Source organism: Cherax quadricarinatus, chromosome 89 (genome assembly GCF_038502225.1).
Source record: "Cherax quadricarinatus isolate ZL_2023a chromosome 89, ASM3850222v1, whole genome shotgun sequence".
Classification (NCBI taxonomy): Eukaryota; Metazoa; Arthropoda; class Malacostraca; order Decapoda; family Parastacidae; genus Cherax; species Cherax quadricarinatus.
Window position 1 is genome coordinate 3,146,872 of NC_091380.1, and position 21,718 is coordinate 3,168,589.

At 49.8% G+C, this 21,718-nt stretch overlaps 1 protein-coding gene across 3 annotated transcripts in view; it reads right to left on the bottom strand.

The window, feature by feature from the left end:
• Positions 1 to 21,718, bottom strand: part of LOC128697166 (neuroblast differentiation-associated protein AHNAK-like) — a 257,567-nt gene that overhangs the window by 49,360 nt on the left and 186,489 nt on the right. For all 3 annotated transcript variants that reach the window (XM_070104071.1, XM_070104072.1, XM_070104073.1), the window contains exon 3: positions 8,736 to 8,830. In XM_070104071.1, coding sequence (XP_069960172.1) covers positions 8,736 to 8,830 — 95 coding nt within the window. The remainder of the gene's footprint in view (positions 1 to 8,735; positions 8,831 to 21,718) is intronic.

Consider the following 21,718-nt stretch of genomic DNA (forward strand, 5'->3'; position numbering starts at 1 on the left):
CAGAACCTAACCTGCTGTATAAGTGGGGCCCTACAGTAGCCCAGAACCTAACCTGCTGTATAAGTGAGGCCCTACAGTAGCCCAGAACCTAACCTGCTGTATAAGTGAGGCCCTACAGTAGCCCAGAATAACCTGCTGTATAAGTGGGGCCCTACAGTAGCCCAGAACCTAACCTGCTGTATAAGTGGGGCCCTACAGTAGCCCAGAACCTAACCTGCTGTATAAGTGGGGCCCTACAGTAGCCCAGAACCTAACCTGCTGTATAAGTGGGGCCCTACAGTAGCCCAGAACCTAACCTGCTGTATAAGTGAGGCCCTACAGTAGCCCAGAACCTAACCTGCTGTATAAGTGGGGCCCTACAGTAGCCCAGAACCTAACCTGCTGTATAAGTGGGGCCCTACAGTAGCCCAGAACCTAACCTGCTGTATAAGTGAGGCCCTACAGTAGCCCAGAACCTAACCTGCTGTATAAGTGGGGCCCTACAGTAGCCCAGAACCTAACCTGCTGTATAAGTGAGGCCCTACAGTAGCCCAGAACCTAACCTGCTGTATAAGTGGGGCCCTACAGTAGCCCAGAACCTAACCTGCTGTATAAGTGGGGCCCTACAGTAGCCCAGAACCTAACCTGCTGTATAAGTGGGGCCCTACAGTAGCCCAGAACCTAACCTGCTGTATAAGTGGGGCCCTACAGTAGCCCAGAACCTAACCTGCTGTATAAGTGGGGCCCTACAGTAGCCCAGAACCTAACCTGCTGTATAAGTGGGGCCCTACAGTAGCCCAGAACCTAACCTGCTGTATAAGTGGGGCCCTACAATAGCCCAGAACCTAACCTGCTGTATAAGTGGGGCCCTACAGTAGCCCAGAACCTAACCTGCTGTATAAGTGGGGCCCTACAGTAGCCCAGAACCTAACCTGCTGTATAAGTGGGGCCCTACAGTAGCCCAGAACCTAACCTGCTGTATAAGTGGGGCCCTACAGTAGCCCAGAACCTAACCTGCTGTATAAGTGGGGCCCTACAGTAGCCCAGAACCTAACCTGCTGTATAAGTGGGGCCCTACAGTAGCCCAGAACCTAACCTGCTGTATAAGTGGGGCCCTACAATAGCCCAGAACCTAACCTGCTGTATAAGTGGGGCCCTACAGTAGCCCAGAACCTAACCTGCTGTATAAGTGGGGCCCTACAGTAGCCCAGAACCTAACCTGCTGTATAAGTGGGGCCCTACAGTAGCCCAGAACCTAACCTGCTGTATAAGTGAGGCCCTACAGTAGCCCAGAACCTAACCTGCTGTATAAGTGGGGCCCTACAGTAGCCCAGAACCTAACCTGCTGTATAAGTGGGGCCCTACAGTAGCCCAGAACCTAACCTGCTGTATAAGTGGGGCCCTACAGTAGCCCAGAACCTAACCTGCTGTATAAGTGAGGCCCTACAGTAGCCCAGAACCTAACCTGCTGTATAAGTGGGGCCCTACAGTAGCCCAGAACCTAACCTGCTGTATAAGTGAGGCCCTACAGTAGCCCAGAACCTAACCTGCTGTATAAGTGGGGCCCTACAGTAGCCCAGAACCTAACCTGCTGTATAAGTGGGGCCCTACAGTAGCCCAGAACCTAACCTGCTGTATAAGTGAGGCCCTACAGTAGCCCAGAACCTAACCTGCTGTATAAGTGGGCCCCTACAGTAGCCCAGAACCTAACCTGCTGTATAAGTGAGGCCCTACAGTAGCCCAGAACCTAACCTGCTGTATAGGTGGGCCCCTACAGTAGCCCAGAACCTAACCTGCTGTATAAGTGAGGCCCTACAATAGCCCAGAACCTAACCTGCTGTATAAGTGGGGCCCTACAGTAGCCCAGAACCTAACCTGCTGTATACGTGGGGCCCTACAGTAGCCCAGAACCTAACCTGCTGTATAAGTGGGGCCCTACAGTAGCCCAGAACCTAACCTGCTGTATAAGTGAGGCCCTACAGTAGCCCAGAACCTAACCTGCTGTATAAGTGGGGCCCTACAGTAGCCCAGAACCTAACCTGCTGTATAAGTGGGGCCCTACAGTAGCCCAGAACCTAACCTGCTGTATAAGTGGGGTCCTACAGTAGCCGAGAACCTAACCTGCTGTATAAGTGGGGCCCTACAGTAGCCCAGAACCTAACCTGCTGTATAAGTGGGGCCCTACAGTAGCCCAGAACCTAACCTGCTGTATAAGTGAGGCCCTACAATAGCCCAGAACCTAACCTGCTGTATAAGTGAGGCCCTACAGTAGCCCAGAACTTAACCTGCTGTATAAGTGGGGCCCTACAGTAGCCCAGAACCTAACCTGCTGTATAAGTGGGGCCCTACAGTAGCCCAGAACCTAACCTGCTGTATAAGTGGGGCCCTACAGTAGCCCAGAACCTAACCTGCTGTATAAGTGGGGCCCTACAGTAGCCCAGAACCTAACCTGCTGTATAAGTGGGGCCCTACAGTAGCCCAGAACCTAACCTGCTGTATAAGTGGGGCCCTACAGTAGCCCAGAACCTAACCTGCTGTATAAGTGGGGCCCTACAGTAGCCCAGAACCTAACCTGCTGTATAAGTGGGGCCCTACAGTAGCCCAGAACCTAACCTGCTGTATAAGTGAGGCCCTACAGTAGCCCAGAACCTAACCTGCTGTATAAGTGAGGCCCTACAGTAGCCCAGAACTTAACCTGCTGTATAAGTGGGGCCCTACAGTAGCCCAGAACCTAACCTGCTGTATAAGTGGGGCCCTACAGTAGCCCAGAACCTAACCTGCTGTATAAGTGGGGCCCTACAGTAGCCCAGAACCTAACCTGCTGTATAAGTGGGGCCCTACAGTAGCCCAGAACCTAACCTGCTGTATAAGTGGGGCCCTACAGTAGCCCAGAACCTAACCTGCTGTATAAGTGGGGCCCTACAGTAGCCCAGAACCTAACCTGCTGTATAAGTGGGGCCCTACAGTAGCCCAGAACCTAACCTGCTGTATAAGTGGGGCCCTACAGTAGCCCAGAACCTAACCTGCTGTATAAGTGGGGCCCTACAGTAGCCCAGAACCTAACCTGCTGTATAAGTGGGGCCCTACAGTAGCCCAGAACCTAACCTGCTGTATAAGTGGGGCCCTACAGTAGCCCAGAACCTAACCTGCTGTATAAGTGGGGCCCTACAGTAGCCCAGAACCTAACCTGCTGTATAAGTGGGGCCCTACAGTAGCCCAGAACCTAACCTGCTGTATAAGTGGGGCCCTACAGTAGCCCAGAACCTAACCTGCTGTATAAGTGGGGCCCTACAGTAGCCCAGAACCTAACCTGCTGTATAAGTGGGGCCCTACAGTAGCCCAGAACCTAACCTGCTGTATAAGTGGGGCCCTACAGTAGCCCAGAACCTAACCTGCTGTATAAGTGGGGCCCTACAGTAGCCCAGAACCTAACCTGCTGTATAAGTGAGGCCCTACAGTAGCCCAGAACCTAACCTGCTGTATAAGTGGGGCCCTACAGTAGCCCAGAACCTAACCTGCTGTATAAGTGGGGCCCTACAGTAGCCCAGAACCTAACCTGCTGTATAAGTGGGGCCCTACAGTAGCCCAGAACCTAACCTGCTGTATAAGTGAGGCCCTACAGTAGCCCAGAACCTAACCTGCTGTATAAGTGAGGCCCTACAGTAGCTCAGAACCTAACCTGCTGTATAAGTGGGGCCCTACAGTATCCCAGAACCTAACCTGCTGTATAAGTGGAGCCCTACAGTAGCCCAGAACCTAACCTGCTGTATAAGTGAGGCCCTACAGTAGCCCAGAACCTAACCTGCTGTATAAGTGGAGCCCCACAGTAGCCCAGAACCTAACCTGCTGTATAAGTGGAGCCCTACAGTAGCCCAGAACCTAACCTGCTGTATAAGTGGGGCCCTACAGTAGCCCAGAACCTAACCTGCTGTATAAGTGGGGCCCTACAGTAGCCCAGAACCTAACCTGCTGTATAAGTGGGGCCCTACAGTAGCCCAGAACCTAACCTGCTGTATAAGTGGAGCCCTACAGTAGCCCAGAACCTAACCTGCTGTATAAGTGGGGCCCTACAGTAGCCCAGAACCTAACCTGCTGTATAAGTGGGGCCCTACAGTAGCCCAGAACCTAACCTGCTGTAAAAGTGGGGCCCTACAGTAGCCCAGAACCTAACCTGCTGTATAAGTGGGGCCCTACAGTAGCCCAGAACCTAACCTGCTGTATAAGTGGGGCCCTACAGTAGCCCAGAACCTAACCTGCTGTATAAGTGGGGCCCTACAGTAGCCCAGAACCTAACCTGCTGTATAAGTGGGGCCCTACAGTAGCCCAGAACCTAACCTGCTGTATAAGTGGGGCCCTACAGTAGCCCAGAACCTAACCTGCTGTATAAGTGGGGCCCTACAGTAGCCCAGAACCTAACCTGCTGTATAAGTGGGGCCCTATAGTAGCCCAGAACCTAACCTGCTGTATAAGTGGGGCCCTACAGTAGCCCAGAACCTAACCTGCTGTATAAGTGGGGCCCTACAGTAGCCCAGAACCTAACCTGCTGTATAAGTGGGGCCCTACAGTAGCCCAGAACCTAACCTGCTGTATAAGTGGGGCCCTACAGTAGCCCAGAACCTAACCTGCTGTATAAGTGGGGCCCTACAGTAGCCCAGAACCTAACCTGCTGTATAAGTGGGGCCCTACAGTAGCCCAGAACCTAACCTGCTGTATAAGTGGGGCCCTACAGTAGCCCAGAACCTAACCTGCTGTATAAGTGGGGCCCTACAGTAGCCCAGAACCTAACCTGCTGTATAAGTGGGGCCCTACAGTAGCCCAGAACCTAACCTGCTGTATAAGTGGAGCCCTACAGTAGCCCAGAACCTAACCTGCTGTATAAGTGGGGCCCTACAGTAGCCCAGAACCTAACCTGCTGTATAAGTGAGGCCCTACAGTAGCCCAGAACCTAACCTGCTGTATAAGTGGGGCCCTACAGTAGCCCAGAACCTAACCTGCTGTATAAGTGGGGCCCTACAGTAGCCCAGAACCTAACCTGCTGTATAAGTGGGGCCCTACAGTAGCCCAGAACCTAACCTGCTCTATAAGTGAGGCCCTACAGTAGCCCAGAACCTAACCTGCTGTATAAGTGGGGCCCTACAGTAGCCCAGAACCTAACCTGCTGTATAAGTGGGGCCCTACAGTAGCCCAGAACCTAACCTGCTGTATAAGTGGGGCCCTACAGTAGCCCAGAACCTAACCTGCTGTATAAGTGGGGCCCTACAGTAGCCCAGAACCTAACCTGCTGTATAAGTGAGGCCCTACAGTAGCCCAGAACCTAACCTGCTGTATAAGTGGGGCCCTACAGTAGCCCAGAACCTAACCTGCTGTATAAGTGGGGGCCTACAGTAGCCCAGAACCTAACCTGCTGTATAAGTGGGGCCCTACAGTAGCCCAGAACCTAACCTGCTGTATAAGTGGGGCCCTACAGTAGCCCAGAACCTAACCTGCTGTATAAGTGAGGCCCTACAGTAGCCCAGAACCTAACCTGCTGTATAAGTGAGGCCCTACAGTAGCCCAGAACCTAACCTGCTGTATAAGTGAGGCCCTACAGTAGCCCAGAACCTAACCTGCTGTATAAGTGAGGCCCTACAGTAGCCCAGAACCTAACCTGCTGTATAAGTGGGGGCCTACAGTAGCCCAGAACCTAACCTGCTGTATAAGTGGGGCCCTACAGTAGCCCAGAACCTAACCTGCTGTATAAGTGGGGCGTACAGTAGCCCAGAACCTAACCTGCTGTATAAGTGGGGCCCTACAGTAGCCCAGAACCTAACCTGCTGTATAAGTGGGGCCCTACAGTAGCCCAGAACCTAACCTGCTGTATAAGTGGGGCCCTACAGTAGCCCAGAACCTAACCTGCTGTATAAGTGAGGGCCTACAGTAGCCCAGAACCTAACCTGCTGTATACGTGAGGCCCTACAGTAGCCCAGAACCTAACCTGCTGTATAAGTGGGGCCCTACAGTAGCCCAGAACCTAACCTGCTGTATAAGTGGGGCCCTACAGTAGCCCAGAACCTAACCTGCTGTATAATTGGGGCCCTACTGTAGCCCAGAACATAACCTGCTGTATAAGTGAGGCCCTACAGTAGCCCAGAACCTAACCTGCTGTATAAGTGAGGCCCTACAGTAGCCCAGAACCTAACCTGCTGTATAAGTGAGGCCCTACAGTAGCCCAGAACCTAACCTGCTGTATAAGTGGGGCCCTACAGTAGCCCAGAGCCTAACCTGCTGTATAAGTGAGGCCCTACAGTAGCCCAGAACCTAAGCTGCTGTATAAGTGGGGCCCTACAGTAGCCCAGAACCTAACCTGCTGTATAAGTGGGGCGCTACAGTAGCCCAGAACCTAACCTGCTGTATAAGTGGGGCCCTACAGTAGCCCAGAACCTAACCTGCTGTATAAGTGGGGCCCTACAGTAGCCCAGAACCTAACCTGCTGTATAAGTGGGGCCCTACAGTAGCCCAGAACCTAACCTGCTGTATAAGTGGGGCCCTACAGTAGCCCAGAACCTAACCTGCTCTATAAGTGGAGCCCTACAGTAGCCCAAAACCTAACCTGCTGTATAAGTGGGGCCCTACAGTAGCCCAGAACCTAACCTGCTGTATAAGTGGGGCCCTACAGTAGCCCAGAACCTAACCTGCTGTATAAGTGGGGCCCTACAGTAGCCCAGAACCTAACCTTCTGTATAAGTGGGGCCCTACAGTAGCCCAGAACCTAACCTGCTGTATAAGTGGGGCCCTACAGTAGCCCAGAACCTAACCTGCTGTATAAGTGGGGCCCTACAGTAGCCCAGAACCTAACCTGCTGTATAAGTGGGGCCCTACAGTAGCCCACAACCTAACCTGCTGTATAAGTGGGGCCCTACAGTAGCCCAGAACCTAACCTGCTGTATAAGTGGGGACCTACAGTAGCCCAGAACCTAACCTGCTGTATAAGTGGGGCCCTACAGTAGCCCAGAACCTAACCTGCTGTATAAGTGGGGCCCTACAGTAGCCCAGAACCTAACCTACTGTATAAGTGGGGCCCTACAGTAGCCCAGAACCTAACCAGCTGTATAAGTGGGGCCCTACAGTAGCCCAGAACCTAACCTGCTGTATAAGTGGGGCCCTACAGTAGCCCAGAACCTAACCTACTGTATAAGTGGGGCCCTACAGTAGCCCAGAACCTAACCTGCTGTATACGTGGGGCCCTACAGTAGCCCACAACTTAACCTGCTGTATAAGTGGGGCCCTACAGTAGCCCAGAACCTAACCTGCTGTATAAGTGGGGCCCTACAGTAGCCCAGAACCTAACCTACTGTATAAGCTGGGCCCTACAGTAGCCCAGAGCCTAACCTGTTGTATAAGAAGGGCCCTGCAGTAGCCCAAAACCTAACCTGCTGTATAAGAGGGGCCCTACAGTAGCCTGGAACCTAACCTGCTGTATAAGCAGGGCCCTACAGTAGCCCAGAACCTAACCTGCTGTATAAGCAGGGCCCTACAGTAGCCCAGAACCTAACCTTCTGTATAAGCAGGGCCCTACAGTAGCCCAGAACCTAACCTGCTGTATAAGCAGGGCCCTACAGTAGCCCAGAACCTAACCTGCTGTATAAGAAGGGCCCTACAGTAGCCCAGAACCTAACCTGCTGTATAAGCAGGGTCCTACAGTACCCCGGAGCCTAACCTGTTGTATAAGCAGGACCCTACAGTAGCCCACAACCTAACCTTCTGTATAAGAGGGGCCCTACAGCAGCCCAGACCCTAACCTGCTGTATAAGCAGGGCCCTACAGAAGCCCAGAACCTAACTTTCTGTATAGGCAGGGTCCTACAGTAACCCGGAACCTAACCTGTTGTATAAGCAGGACCCTACAGTAGCCCACAACCTAACCTGCTGTATAAGAGGGGCCCTACAGCAGCCCAGACTCTAACCTGCTGTATAAGCAGGGCCCTACAGAACCCAGAACCTAACCTGCTGTATAAGCAGGGTCCTACAGTAGCCCAAAATTTAACCTGCTGTATAAGCAGAGTCCTACAGTAGCCCAAAACCTAACCTGCTGTATAAGCAGGCCCCTACAGTAGCCCAGAACCTAACCTGCTGTATAAGTGGGGCCCTACAGTAGCCCAGAGCCTAACCTGTTGTATAAGAAGGGCCCTACATTAGCCCACAACCTAACCTGCTGTATAAGTGGGGCCCTACAGTAGCCTGGAACCTAACCTGCTGTATAAGCAGGGCCCTACAGTAGCCCAGAACCTAATCTGCTGTATAAGCAGGGCCCTACAGTAGCCCAGAACCTAACCTGCTGTATAAGCAGGGCCCTACAGTAGCCCAGAACCTAACCTGGTGTATAAGCAGGGCCCTACAGTAACCCGGAACCTAACCTGTTGTACAAGCAGGACCCTACAGTAGCCCACAACCTAACCTGCTGTATAAGAGGGGCCCTACAGCAGCCCAGACCCTAACCTGCTGTATAAGCAGGGCCCTACAGAAGCCCAGAACCTAACCTTCTGTATAAGAAGGGTTCTAAAGTAGCCCAGAACCTAACCTGCTTTATAAGAGAGGCCCTACAGTAGCCCAGAACCTAACCTGCTGTGTAAGTGGGGCCCTACAGTAGCAAGGAACCTAACCTGTTGTATAAGTGGGACCCAACAGTAGCCTGGAACCTAATCTGCTGTATAAGTGGGACCCTGCTGTACGCAACTGTTGCACATGTATCTTAATCACCCACAATATTCGTGTACTTACCCTCTCTAGAGTCGTCATGCCTTTCTCAGGTGATGTGTTGTCAGCCACTATAGGAACTGTGCCTTCATGCGATGCTCCCATACCATCAATCACATCTGAAAGAAAGAATATTTTAAATCTAAAGAAAGCACTAAGCCACTTTTGGGGCCAGGAGTTTGAGCTTTGTCCCTGGGGTAGCAATGTCAGGTACACACAGCTTCACGTGCAGGTACGATAGGTCTAGAAGTGGCATTTGGAAAGTAGGCTGCTAGTAGTGAAGGAATTTGAGTGAAGTGCTGTGATTCGAACTAAGGAGATGCAATTAGGTAAGTGCACACACACATAAATATATACAAAATAGGTCAAGTGTCTACTGCCAAGTGCTTTTGACAAATGAAAACACACACACACTATGACTTGACCTATGCAACCACAACTAGGTGAGTACACACACACACACATAGGGAGGCAAAATTTAGTCGCACTAGAGAATGGAAAAAGTACAGAAGACAAAGGACCCAGGAAAATAAAGAGATTAGTCGAAGAACCAGGAACGAGTATGCACAGATAAGGAGGGAGGCCCAGCGACAGTACGAAAATGACATAGAATCGTAAATCACGTCTGACCCGAAATTGTTGTAAACCCACATTAGGAGGCAACAGTTAAGGACCAGGTAATCAGGCTGAAGAAGGAAGGTGGGAAGTTCACAAGAAACGACCAAGATGTACGTGCAGAGCTCAACATGAGATTTAAAGGACCCCAATGGAAATAAGTCACTCTGACTTTTTTGGGTTATCCCAGGTTCTCTACACATATGCTGCTATGTATGATAATCTATGTAACTGTATTTGTGTATACCTGAATAAACTTAAGTATTCACAGTAGAGACAGGAAGGACTCCAGAAAGTCAGAATAGGGAGGTACACCAACAAGTGCTGGATGAAATACACAACCGAGGAGGAGGTGAAGAAGCTGCTAAGTGAACTTGATACCTCAAAGGCAGTGGGACCAGACAACAGCTCTCCGTGGGTCCTTAGAGAGGGAGCAGAGATGCTGTGTGTGCCACTAACAAAAATCTTCAACACATCCACTGAAACTGGGTAACTACCTGAGGTATGGAAGGTGGCAAATATAGTCCCAATTTTTAAGAAAAGAGACAGACACGAGGCATTAAACTACAGACAAGTGTCACTGACGTGTAAAGTATGTAAAATCATAGAAAAGATTATCAGGAGGAGAGTGGTGGAGCACTTAGAATGGAACAAGCTCATAAACGACAACCAGCATGATTTCAGGGAGGGGAAATCCTGTGTCACAAACCAACTGGAGTTTTATGAAAAGGTAACAGACGACACAAGAGAGAGTGGTGGGTAGATTGCATCTTCCTGGACTGCAAGAAGGCCTTCGACACAGTTCCTCATAAGAACTTTGCGCAAAAGCTAAAGGATCAGACATGCATAACATGAAAGGCACTGCAATGAATCAGAGAATACCTGACAGGGAGGCAACAATGAGTCATAGTACGTGACGAGGTGCCAGAGTGGGCGCCTGTGACGAGCGGGGTTCCGCGGGGATAAGTCCTAGGACCAATACTGTTTTTGGTATATGTGAATGACATGACGGAAGGGACAGACTCAAAAGTGTCCTTGTTTGCAGATTATGTGAAATTAATGAGGAAAATTAAATCGAATGAGGATCAGGCAGGACTACAAAGAGACCCGGACAGGCTACAAGCCTGGTCCAGCAACTGGCTCCTTGAATTTAACCCTGCCAAATGCAAAGTCATGAAGATTGGGGAAAGGCAAAGAAGACCGCAGACAGAGTATAGACTAGGTGGCCAAAGACTGCAAACCTCACTCAAGGAAAGCGCTCATGGGGTGAGTATAATACCGAGCACATCTCCTGAGGCGCACATCAACTAGATAACTGCTGCAGCATACGGGCGCCTGGCAAACCTAAGAATAGCATTCCGATACCTTAGCAAGGAATCCTCCAAGACTATGTACACCGTGTAAGTTAGGCCCATACTGGAGTACGCAGCACCAGTTAGAAACCCACACCTAGTCAAGCACGTCAAGAAATTAAAGAAAGTGCAAAGGTTTGCAACAGGACTACTCATGGAGCTAAGGAGAATGTCGTACGAAAAACAGGTTCAGGAAAATCGGCTTGACGATACTGGAGGACAGGAGGGCCAGGGGAGACATGATAATGACATATAAAATACTGCGAGGAATTGACATGGTGGACAAAGACAAGATGTTCCAGAGATGGGACACAGAAACAAGAGGTCACAATTGGAAGTTGAAGACTCAGATGAGTCAAAGGGATGTTTGTTAGTATTTCTTCAGTCATAGAGTAGTCAGGCAGTGGAACAGTCTGGCAAGTGGTGTAGTGGAGGCAGAAACCATCCATAATTTTAAGACGATGTATGATAAAGCTCATGGAGCAGGGAGAGAGAGGATCCAGTAGCGGTTAGTGAAGAGGCGGGGCCAGGAGCTGTGAATCGACCCCTGAAACCACATATACGTAAGCACACACACGCCAAAACGCCCTCTCTCTCTCTCTCTCTCTCTCTCTCTCTCTCCGTCTAGTAAATAGGTACCTAGAAGTACCTAGTTATTGCAAGTAAGCTCTACTGTTTGCCTTCCTATCCTGTTTATTGCCGTTTTAAATCCTTGCTATCCAGCCTGTTGATTACCTGGTCAACCACATGCTTAACCAGGTAGCACTGTTGTTAACCTGGTCTTCACCACCAGGTAGCACTGTTGTTAACCTGGTCTTCATCACCAGGTAGTACTGTTGTTAACCTGGTCTTCACCACCAGGTAGCACTGTTGTTAACCTGGTCTTCACCACCAGGTAGCACTGTTGTTAACCTGGTCTTCACCACCAGGTAGCACTGTTGTTAACCTGGTCTTCACCACCAGGTAGCATTGTTGTTAACCTGGTCTTCACCACCAGGTAGTACTGTTGTTAACCTGGTCTTCACCACCAGGTAGTACTGTTGTTAACCTGGTCTTCACCACCAGGTAGCACTGTTGTTAACCTGGTCTTCACCACCAGGTGGCACTGTTGTTAACCTGGTCTTCACCACCAGGTAGCACTGTTGTTAACCTGGTCTTCACCACCAGGTAGCACTGTTGTTAACCTGGTCTTCACCACCAGGTAGTACTGTTGTTAACCTGGTCTTCACCACCAGGTAGCACTGTTGTTAACCTGGTCTTCACCACCAGGTAGCACTGTTGTTAACCTGGTCTTCACCACCAGGTAGCACTGTTGTTAACCTGGTCTTCACCACCAGGTAGCACTGTTGTTAACCTGGTCTTCACCACCAGGTAGCACTGTTGTTAACCTGGTCTTCACCACCAGGTAGCACTGTTGTTAACCTGGTCTTCACCACCAGGTAGCACTGTTGTTAACCTGGTCTTCACCACCAGGTAGCACTGTTGTTAACCTGGTCTTCACCACCAGGTAGTACTGTTGTTAACCTGGTCTTCACCACCAGGTAGCACTGTTGTTAACCTGGTCTTCACCACCAGGTAGCACTGTTGTTAACCTGGTCTTCACCACCAGGTAGCACTGTTGTTAACCTGGTCTTCACCACCAGGTAGTACTGTTGTTAACCTGGTCTTCACCACCAGGTAGCACTGTTGTTAACCTGGTCTTCACCACCAGGTAGCACTGTTGTTAACCTGGTCTTCACCACCAGGTAGTACTGTTGTTAACCTGGTCTTCACCACCAGGTAGTACTGTTGTTAACCTGGTCTTCACCACCAGGTAGCACTGTTGTTAACCTGGTCTTCACCACCAGGTAGCACTGTTGTTAGCCTGGTCTGCAAAACTCACTCGAGGATAAGGTTGCTGGGGTGAGCATCTTACCGAGCACATCTCCTGAGGCGCACATCAACCAAATAACTGCTGCAGCATATGGACGCCTGGCAAACCTAAGAATATCATTTCGACATCTAAGCAAGGAGACATTCACGACACTATACACCGTGATGTCAGACCCATATTGGAGTATGCAGCACCATTATGGAACCCTCACTTGGTCAAACACGTCAAGAAATTTGAGAAAGTGCAAAAGTTTACGACAAGATTAGTCCCGAGCTAAGGCATATCCTACGAGGAGAGGTTAAGGAATATCAACTTAACGACACTGGAGGACAAGAGGGATTGGTGGGACATGATAAGGACGTACAGAATACTCCGAGGAATTGACGAGGTGGATGGGGACAGGATGTTCCAGAGATGGGACACAGGAACAAGGTATCACAAATGGGAGTTGAAAACTCAGATGAGTTAAGGGATGTTAGGAAGTATTTCTTCAGTCACTGAGTTGTCAGTAAGTGGAATAATCTGGAGAGTGATGTAGTGGAGGCAGGATCCATACACAGCTTTAAGAAGAGGTATGATAAGGCTCAAGGAGCAGGGAGAGAATGGACCTAGTAGCGACCAGTGAAGAGGCGGGGCCAGGAGCTATGAATCGGCCCCTGCAACCACAAATAGGTACACAAAACACAAACAAACATACACACGAACACACAAAAAACACACATAAAATACACCAAAACAAACACACACAAACAACAAACAAACAAACAACAAAACACTGAAGAAAGAAATCTCCTAATTAAAGAAAACGTCTTGTTTTTGTCTTAAGACGATGCGATTCTACAAGAAATGTTAAAGGAGAATGGAATGCTCTCCCGCTGGCAACACTGTCTTAGGTGACCTTGGCTACTTATTTTCCTTATATCTAATGTTTTACAACGGCAATAACGTCATTAAGGTCAATATTCCCCCGTAAGCTGACGTAAACAATGTTTTAAGAGCTAAACCAGGGTATGTGAAATGTGTGTGTGTGTGTGTGTGTATGTGTGTTGTGGTATTATACACTGAGAGGTGGGTATGACCTTGGTGGTATCTGGCAACACTGCCCCACTCCCTGTGCCCATGTATGTGTTCCTGGTGTACACATGGCATGCCCGTGTGTGTGTGTGTGTGTGTGTGCACTCACCTATTGTGGCTGCAGAGGTCGGGTCATAGCTCCTGGCCCCGCCTCTTCAATGGTCGCTACTCAGTCCACTCTCTCCCTGCTCCATGAGCTTTATCATACCTCTTCTTAAAGCTATGTATGGATCCTGCCTCTGCTACATCACTCTCCAGATTGTTCCACTTCCTGACAACTCTATGACTTAAGAAACACTTCCCAACATCCCTGTGTGTGTGTGTGTGTGTGTGTGTGTGTGTGTGTGTGTGTGTGTGTGTGTGTGTGTGTGTGTGTACTCACCTATTTGTGGTTGCAGGGGTCGATTCACAGCTCCTGGCCCCGCCTCTTCGCTGATTGCTACTAGGTCCTCTCTCTCCCTGCCCCATGTCGTCTTCAATACCCCAACACACAATTACTCAACTTTCCACTGGTTCCACCACTCTCTTAATTCCTCCTTCAGCACAATCAACCACTCTAGTCAAGGAAAAAAAAACCAGTTCTACCCTCCTTCCATCTCCACATCTTCAATTCACATCTGTGGCTTCTTGCACAGGTACACACAACCACAATTCCCATACACAGTTATATTAATATTAACAAATATTTGTGCATCATGGGCAAACATCAACACACAGGACTAGTTCCCTCTGGTAGGTCGTTCACACAGTAACGGTCCTAACACTGATCCTTGAGGAACCCCACTTGTTACTCTCTGCCATTCTGACGTCTCATCCTTACTCTTACTCTCTGACTTGTGTCATTCAGGTTCTGCCTGACTCACTACAGTACTCTGATTTTTAATGCTGTCTCCTTTCTCTACAGTGCTAGTCACGGCATTATACCAGGTGAGCACCCTGGCATAACGTCGTGATGAAAATCAAAGGCCTACTATACAGGAAGGTCTTTTTTCATCAGTGCATTATGCCGGGTAGCAGCCGTTAGCATGACGTTACGGCCTGCCGCTACACTCCACAGTGACTCCTCAGTGTTCACATGGCTGCCATGGTGAGAGGAAGTGTTGCACTATTGTCTCTCATCCGCCCCATCTTATGACCGGTGTTCTCTTTGGTTTTGGGGCTACACATATTTGATTGTGGGTAAAAGGAAGTCTTTAACACCTGAAACTATAGCTCAAATCATAGGGCTTTATAAAGCTGGGCAACAGACATAAAAAATAGTGGAGAACGTTGGTGTGTGTAAGCGTTCAGTGAGAAACTGGGTACAGCGTTTCAAGGCTAGTGGCGGTGTTGAGTTACTGTCTGCCAAACCTCGCCTGGCCTAGCCCCTCGAAGAAGACATCTGTTCATACGTTAACTGTGTTAAAGAACCAGTTAGAGTGCGCCTAAGATAACTGCTAGAGAACTGAAAGAAAAGAACCCACATCTTCTCTCAGAGGTGTCTGTAAGAACTGTTAACAGACGTGTGTCAGAACTGGGCTACAGTAGTCACCGCCAGGTTAAGTAACCGATCCTCTCCAAGCCACAGAAGAAACGTAGGCTGGATTATGCGAAGAAATATCTTCACTGGAATCCTCAACAGTGGTCTGAAGTACTTTGGAGTGATGAAGCAACCTTCACCGTCACCTGTAACCGTAGGGGATATGTGTACCGACCCAGTGGTAGTGACCCGCTAGACCTACGCTACACCTGTGGGACCACCAAACACCCCGACTCGCTCACAGTCTGGGAGTGCTTCAGTGCTCAGTGTTGGTTACCTGGAGGTTACCTGGAGGTTATTCCGGGGATCAACGCCCCCGCGGCCCGGTCCACGACCAGGCCTCCCGATGGATCAGGGCCTGATCAACTAGGCTGTTACTGCTGGCCGCACGCAGTCCGACGTACGAGCCACAGCCCGGCTGATCCGGCACCGACTTTAGGTATCTGTCCAGCTCTCTCTTGAAGGCAGCCAGGGGTTTATTGGCAATTCCCCTAATGCTTGATGGGAGGCTGTTGAACAGTTTTGGGCCCCGGACACTTATGGTGTTTTCTCTTAGTGTACCAATGGCGCCCCTACTTTTTATTGGCGGCATTTTGCATCGCCTGCCCAGTCTTCTACTTTCGTAGGGAGTGATTTCTGTGTGCAGATTTGGGACCATTCCTTCCAAGATTTTCCAAGTGTAGATTATGATATATCTCTCCCTCCTGCGTTCCAACGAGTACAAGTCAAGTGCTTCCAAGCGTTCCCAGTAGTTAAGGTGCTTGACAGAACTTATACGTGCAGTAAAGGATCTCTGTACACTCTCTAGATCTGCGATTTCACCTGCTTTGTATGGAGATGTTAATGTACAGCAGTATTCCAGCCTAGAGAGAACAAGTGATTTGAAAAGGATCATCATGGGCTTGGCATCTCTCATTTTGAAAGTTCTCATTATCCATCCTATCATTTTCTTTGCACGTGCGATCGTGGCACTGTTGTGATCCTTGAAAGTGAGATCCTCAGACATTACTACTCCCAGGTCCCTTACATTATTTTTCCGCTCTATTGTATGGCCGGAGTCAGTAGTATACTCTGTTCTAGTTATTATCTCCTCCAGTTTTCCATAACGGAGTAGTTGGAATTTGTCCCCATTGAACATCATATTGTTTACCGTTGCCCACTGGAAAACTTTGTTTATATCTTCTTGGAGGTTAACCGCGTCCTCAGCAGATGACAGCCTCATGCAGATCCTAGTATCATCCGCAAAGGATGATACGGTGCTGTGGTGTATATCTCTGTTTATGTCTGATATGAGGTGATATGGTGAATTCACTGTGCTTCCCAAAATCCAGTATATGAACCAGTATAATTACCTGGAGTTGTGTGACAATTTACCTGAGGTGTTTGACAAGTGTGCGGCTACGGTTTTTATGCAGGACGGTGCACCATGTCATACCGCCAAATCTATAGTTCAGTGGCTGAAGGACTGTGAAGTGAGGTTCTTTAATTAATGACTGGCCAGGCAATTCCCCAGACCTAAACCCTATTGAGAACATCTGGTCAATAGTGAAACGAAGTTTACTGGGCAAGGACATCAGTTCTATCCTGCAGCTGGAGGCTGCTCTACATGAGGCATGAAATAATATACCTCCCCAAACCCTCAAGAATTTGTGTGAGAATCTTCCTACACGTTTGAGGGACGTAATTAAGCGTAAAGGAAGCAGCACCAAGTATTAAAACCACAATAAGTGTGAAATATAAATTATAATCTTTCATGATATGTGTGTATGTTTTTGTACGTGTGGGGGGGGGGGCATAATGCCGTGACTAGCACTGTAGTTTCTGGACTAAACTCTTGTCCGGTATTCTATCGAATGCTGGCTGACAGCCCAAGATGTAGTCCACCTAGATCTGTCAGTCTTGTTGTATCTCTGTGACTGTCAGTCCGACCAGTCTTGTTAATGTTGTATCCCTGTGACTCCCAGTCCCACCAGTCCTGTCAGTCTTGCTGTATCTCTGTGACTGTCACAGAACTGTAGCAAATTTGTAAGACAGGATCTTCCATCCCTATTCCAAAGCTGTTTCCTCCCTTTATGTACGGACTATGTACCTCTCTCTCCCTCCCTTTCTCCTATATATGGACTAGGTACCTCCCCTTCCCTCTATACAGAGTGTTCCTTCACTACCTTATATAACCTACCTCTGGGCCATATGAATATTTTACTCCCTTTCTATATTATTCTCTCTCTCTCTCTCTCTCTCTCTCTCTCTCTCTCTCTCTCTCTCTCTCTCTCTCTCTCTCTCTCTTATTCTCAAACTACTGTCTTTCCCTCCTTCACTACTGCCCTTGCTTCCCTCTCCCTTCTTTATCTCATTTCTCTGTTCCTCTTGTCTTTCATTCTCTCACTTAACTCTCTTCTTTCGTGTATTAACTACTATGTGATATTTCCCTTCCTCTTTCTTTCTACTGTCTCTATTCCTTCATTTTATTGCCCCCCTCTTAACCTGTACTTTTCTTATTACTCTTCTTTTAACTTTCCCTTTTTACTCTCCTGTATTATTTCCTTCGTTATTCTTCTTCTCGTTATTTTCTCTCCACTTCTTTCTTTCTCACCTCTGCTCACCACGCCCACAGCACCCATGCCGACACCCACGGCGCCCACGCCCACAGCCTAGACAGCCTACATGTCTTGATTGTTAAGTCAACAGGATCTTGTGCGTGCGTGCGTGCGTGCGTGCGTGCGTGCGTGTGCGTGTGTGTGTGTGTGTGTGTGTGTGTGTGTGTGTGTGTGTGTGTGTGTGTGTGTGTGTGTATGTGTGTGTGTGTGTGTCAGTGTGGCAAAAAGTAAATTTGACGCCTAAAAGACGGAGAGTGTTGCCACAAAGCCTGGTCTCAGACCGGGCCGCGGGGGCGCTGGCCCTCGAAACCCTCTCCATGTATACTCCAGGATTTAGAAGACTGGTAATGTATAAAGGACAACAACGAAGAGGAGACTTCACGTAGCGATTTACCTCCTGGCACTGATATTTCCGCTGTCTACTCCACTTCCTGCTCCTCTTGTTGCATCCAATACTGTTTTGTTGACAATGGTATGACATACTGACATGTTGGAGATAACACACGTGTCAATCTTCAACTTGTTGGTATAGTGTACCATTTTCAGCAGTAATGTCAGCCACTGCAGCACAACGGTATCTTGGTACAGTGAACATCTTCTAGTCTTCACCGCGTGTCTACTAGTTATGAGTGAGAAGGGTTGGAATCCAGATGAAGCTGCCTTCTTCCACTAGCGGATCCCGTCCCCTATATCTTGGAGATCTTCCACCTCATTTTCGACAGTATTTAAGACTCCGTTCTCATGCTTCAACTTCATATTGTTCCAGACCATGGAGCTGAACTCTTCTCCAGGTTGAAGGACTGACCACCTTGTTCCAGACTATGGAGCTGAACTCTTCTCCAGGCTGAGGGACTGACCACTTTGTTCCAGACTATGGAGCTGAACTCTTCTCCAGGCTGAGGGACTGACCACCTTGTTCCAGACTATGGAGCTGAACTCTTCTCCAGGCTGAGGGACTGACCACCTTGTTCCAGACCATGGAGCTGAACTCTTCTCCAGGCTGAGGGACTGACCACCTTGTTCCAGACTATGGAGCTGAACTCTTCTCCAGGCTGAGGGACTGACCACCTTGTTCCAGACTATGGAGCTGAACTGTTCTCCAGGCTGAGGGACTGACCACCTTGTTCCAGACCATGGAGCTGAACTCTTCTCCAGGCTGAGGGACTGACCACCTTGTTCCAGACCATGGAGCTGAACTCTTCCAGGCTGAGGGACTGACCACCTTGTTCCAGACCATGGAGCTGAACTCTTCTCCAGGCTGAGGGACTGACCACCTTGTTCCAGACCATGGAGCTGAACTCTTCTCCAGGCTGAGGGACTGACCACCTTGTTCCAGACCATGGAGCTGAACTCTTCTCCATGCTGAGGGACTGACCACCTTGTTCCAGACTATGGAGCTGAACTCTTCTCCAGGCTGAGGGACTGACCACCTTGTTCCAGACCATGGTGCTGAACTCTTCTCCAGGCCGAGGGACTGACCACCTTGTTCCAGACCATGGTGCTGAACTCTTCTCCAGGCTGAGGGACTGACCACCCTGTTCCAGACCATGGAGCTGAACTCTTCTCCATGCTAAGCGACTGACCACCTTGTTCCAGACTATGGAGCTGAACTCTTTTCCATGCTGAGGGACTGACCACCTTGTTCCAGACCATGGAGCTGAACTCTTCTCCAGGCTGAGGGACTGACCACCATGTTCCAGACCATGGAGCTGAACTCTTCTCCATGCTGAGGGACTGACCACCTTGTTCCAGACCATGGTGCTGAACTCTTCTCCAGGCCGAGGGACTGACCACCTTGTTCCAGACCATGGTGCTGAACTCTTCTCCAGGCTGAGGGACTGACCACCCTGTTCCAGACCATGGAGCTGAACTCTTCTCCATGCTAAGCGACTGACCACCTTGTTCCAGACTATGGAGCTGAACTCTTCTCCATGCTGAGGGACTGACCACCTTGTTCCAGACTATGGAGCTGAACTCTTCTCCATGCTGAGGGACTGACCACCTTGTTCCAGACCATGGAGCTGAACTCTTCTCCAGGCTGAGGGACTGACCACCTTGTTCCAGACCATGGAGCTGAACTCTTCTCCATGCTGAGGGACTGACCACCTTGTTCCAGACTATGGAGCTGAACTCTTTTCCATGCTGAGGGACTGACCACCTTGTTCCAGACTATGGAACTGAACTCTTCTCCAGGCTGAGGGACTGACCACCTTGTTCCAGACTATGGAGCTGAACTCTTCTCCAGGCTGTGGGACTGACCACCTTGTTCCAGACCATGGAGCTGAACTCTTCTCCATGCTGAGGGACTGACCACCTTGTTCCAGACTATGGAGCTGAACTCTTCTCCATGCTGAGGGACTGACCACCTTGTTCCAAACTATGGAGCTGAACTCTTCTCCAGGCTGAGGGACTGACCACCTTGTTCCAGACTATGGAGCTGAACTCTTCTCCAGGCTGAGTGACTGACCACCTTGTTCCAGACCATGGAGCTGAACTCTTCTCCAGGCTGAGGGACTGACCACCTTGTTCCAGACTATGGAGCTGAACTCTTCTCCAGGCTGAGTGACTGACCACCTTGTTCCAGACCATGGTGCTGAACTCTTCTCCAGGCTGAGGGACTGACCACCTTGTTCCAGACCATGGTGCTGAACTCTTCTCCAGGCTGAGGGACTGACCACCTTGTTCCAGACCATGGTGCTGAACTCTTCTCCAGGCTGAGGGACTGACCACCTTGTTCCAGACCATGGTGCTGAACTCTCCTCCAGGCTGAGGGACTGACCACCTTGTTCCAGACCATGGTGCTGAACTCTTCTCCAGGCTGAGGGACTGACCACCTTGTTCCAGACCATGGTGCTGAACTCTCCTCCAGGCTGAGGGACTGACCACCTTGTTCCAGACCATGGTGCTGAACTCTTCTCCAGGCTGAGGGACTGACCACCTTGTTCCAGACCATGGTGATGAACTCTTCTCCAGGCTGAGGGACTGACCACCTTGTTCCAGACCATGGTGCTGAACTCTTCTCCAGGCTGAGGGACTGACCACCTTGTTCCAGACCATGGTGCTGAACTCTTCTCCAGGCTGAGGGACTGACCACCTTGTTCCAGACCATGGTGCTGAACTCTTCTCCAGGCTGAGGGACTGACCACCTTGTTCCAGACCATGGTGATGAACTCTTCCAGGCTGAGGGACTGACCACCTTGTTCCAGACCATGGTGGTGAACTCTTCTCCAGGCTGAGGGACTGACCACCTCAAATACGTTTTCTCCAAGGTTGATGGACTGATTACATCATCTTTATTTCATTGCTACTGCTCCCTCTGTATTTGACTGAAAAAGTCTGCTGTGTACGTTGTCTATCCCGCCTACCAACTATCCCTATGACCTGAAACTATCTCTTCCTATCCCACCCACCAACCCTTCCTATCATTACCATCCCTATGTCGTAAAAGTATATGTATGCAGGAGAGAGCTTAGTACACTGCCCAGAGGATAGGTCCTTGGAATAGCCATTACAAGACTTTCGAAAACTCTCGCTTCACACGCTGAGGTGTCCGGGTTCGATTCCCGGCGACGGTAGAAACAATGGGCGTGTTTCCTTACACCGGTTGTCTATGTTCACCCATCAGTAAAATGAGTACCTGGGTGTTAGTGGACTGGTGTGGGTCACATCCTGGGTGTTAGTAGACTGGTGTGGGTCAAATCCTGGGTGTTAGTGAATTGGTGCTTGTCGCATCCTGGATGTTAGTGGACTGGTGTGGGTCACATCCTGGGTGTTAGTGGACTGGTGTGGGTCACATCCTGGGTGTTAGTGGACTGGTGTGGGTCACATCCTGGGTGTTAGTGGACTGGTGTGGGTCACATCCTGGGTGTTAGTGGACTGGTGTGGGTCACATCCTGGGTGTTAGTGGACTGGTGTGGGTTGCATCCTGGGTGTTAGTGGACTGGTGTGGGTCACATCCTGGGTGTTAGTGGACTGGT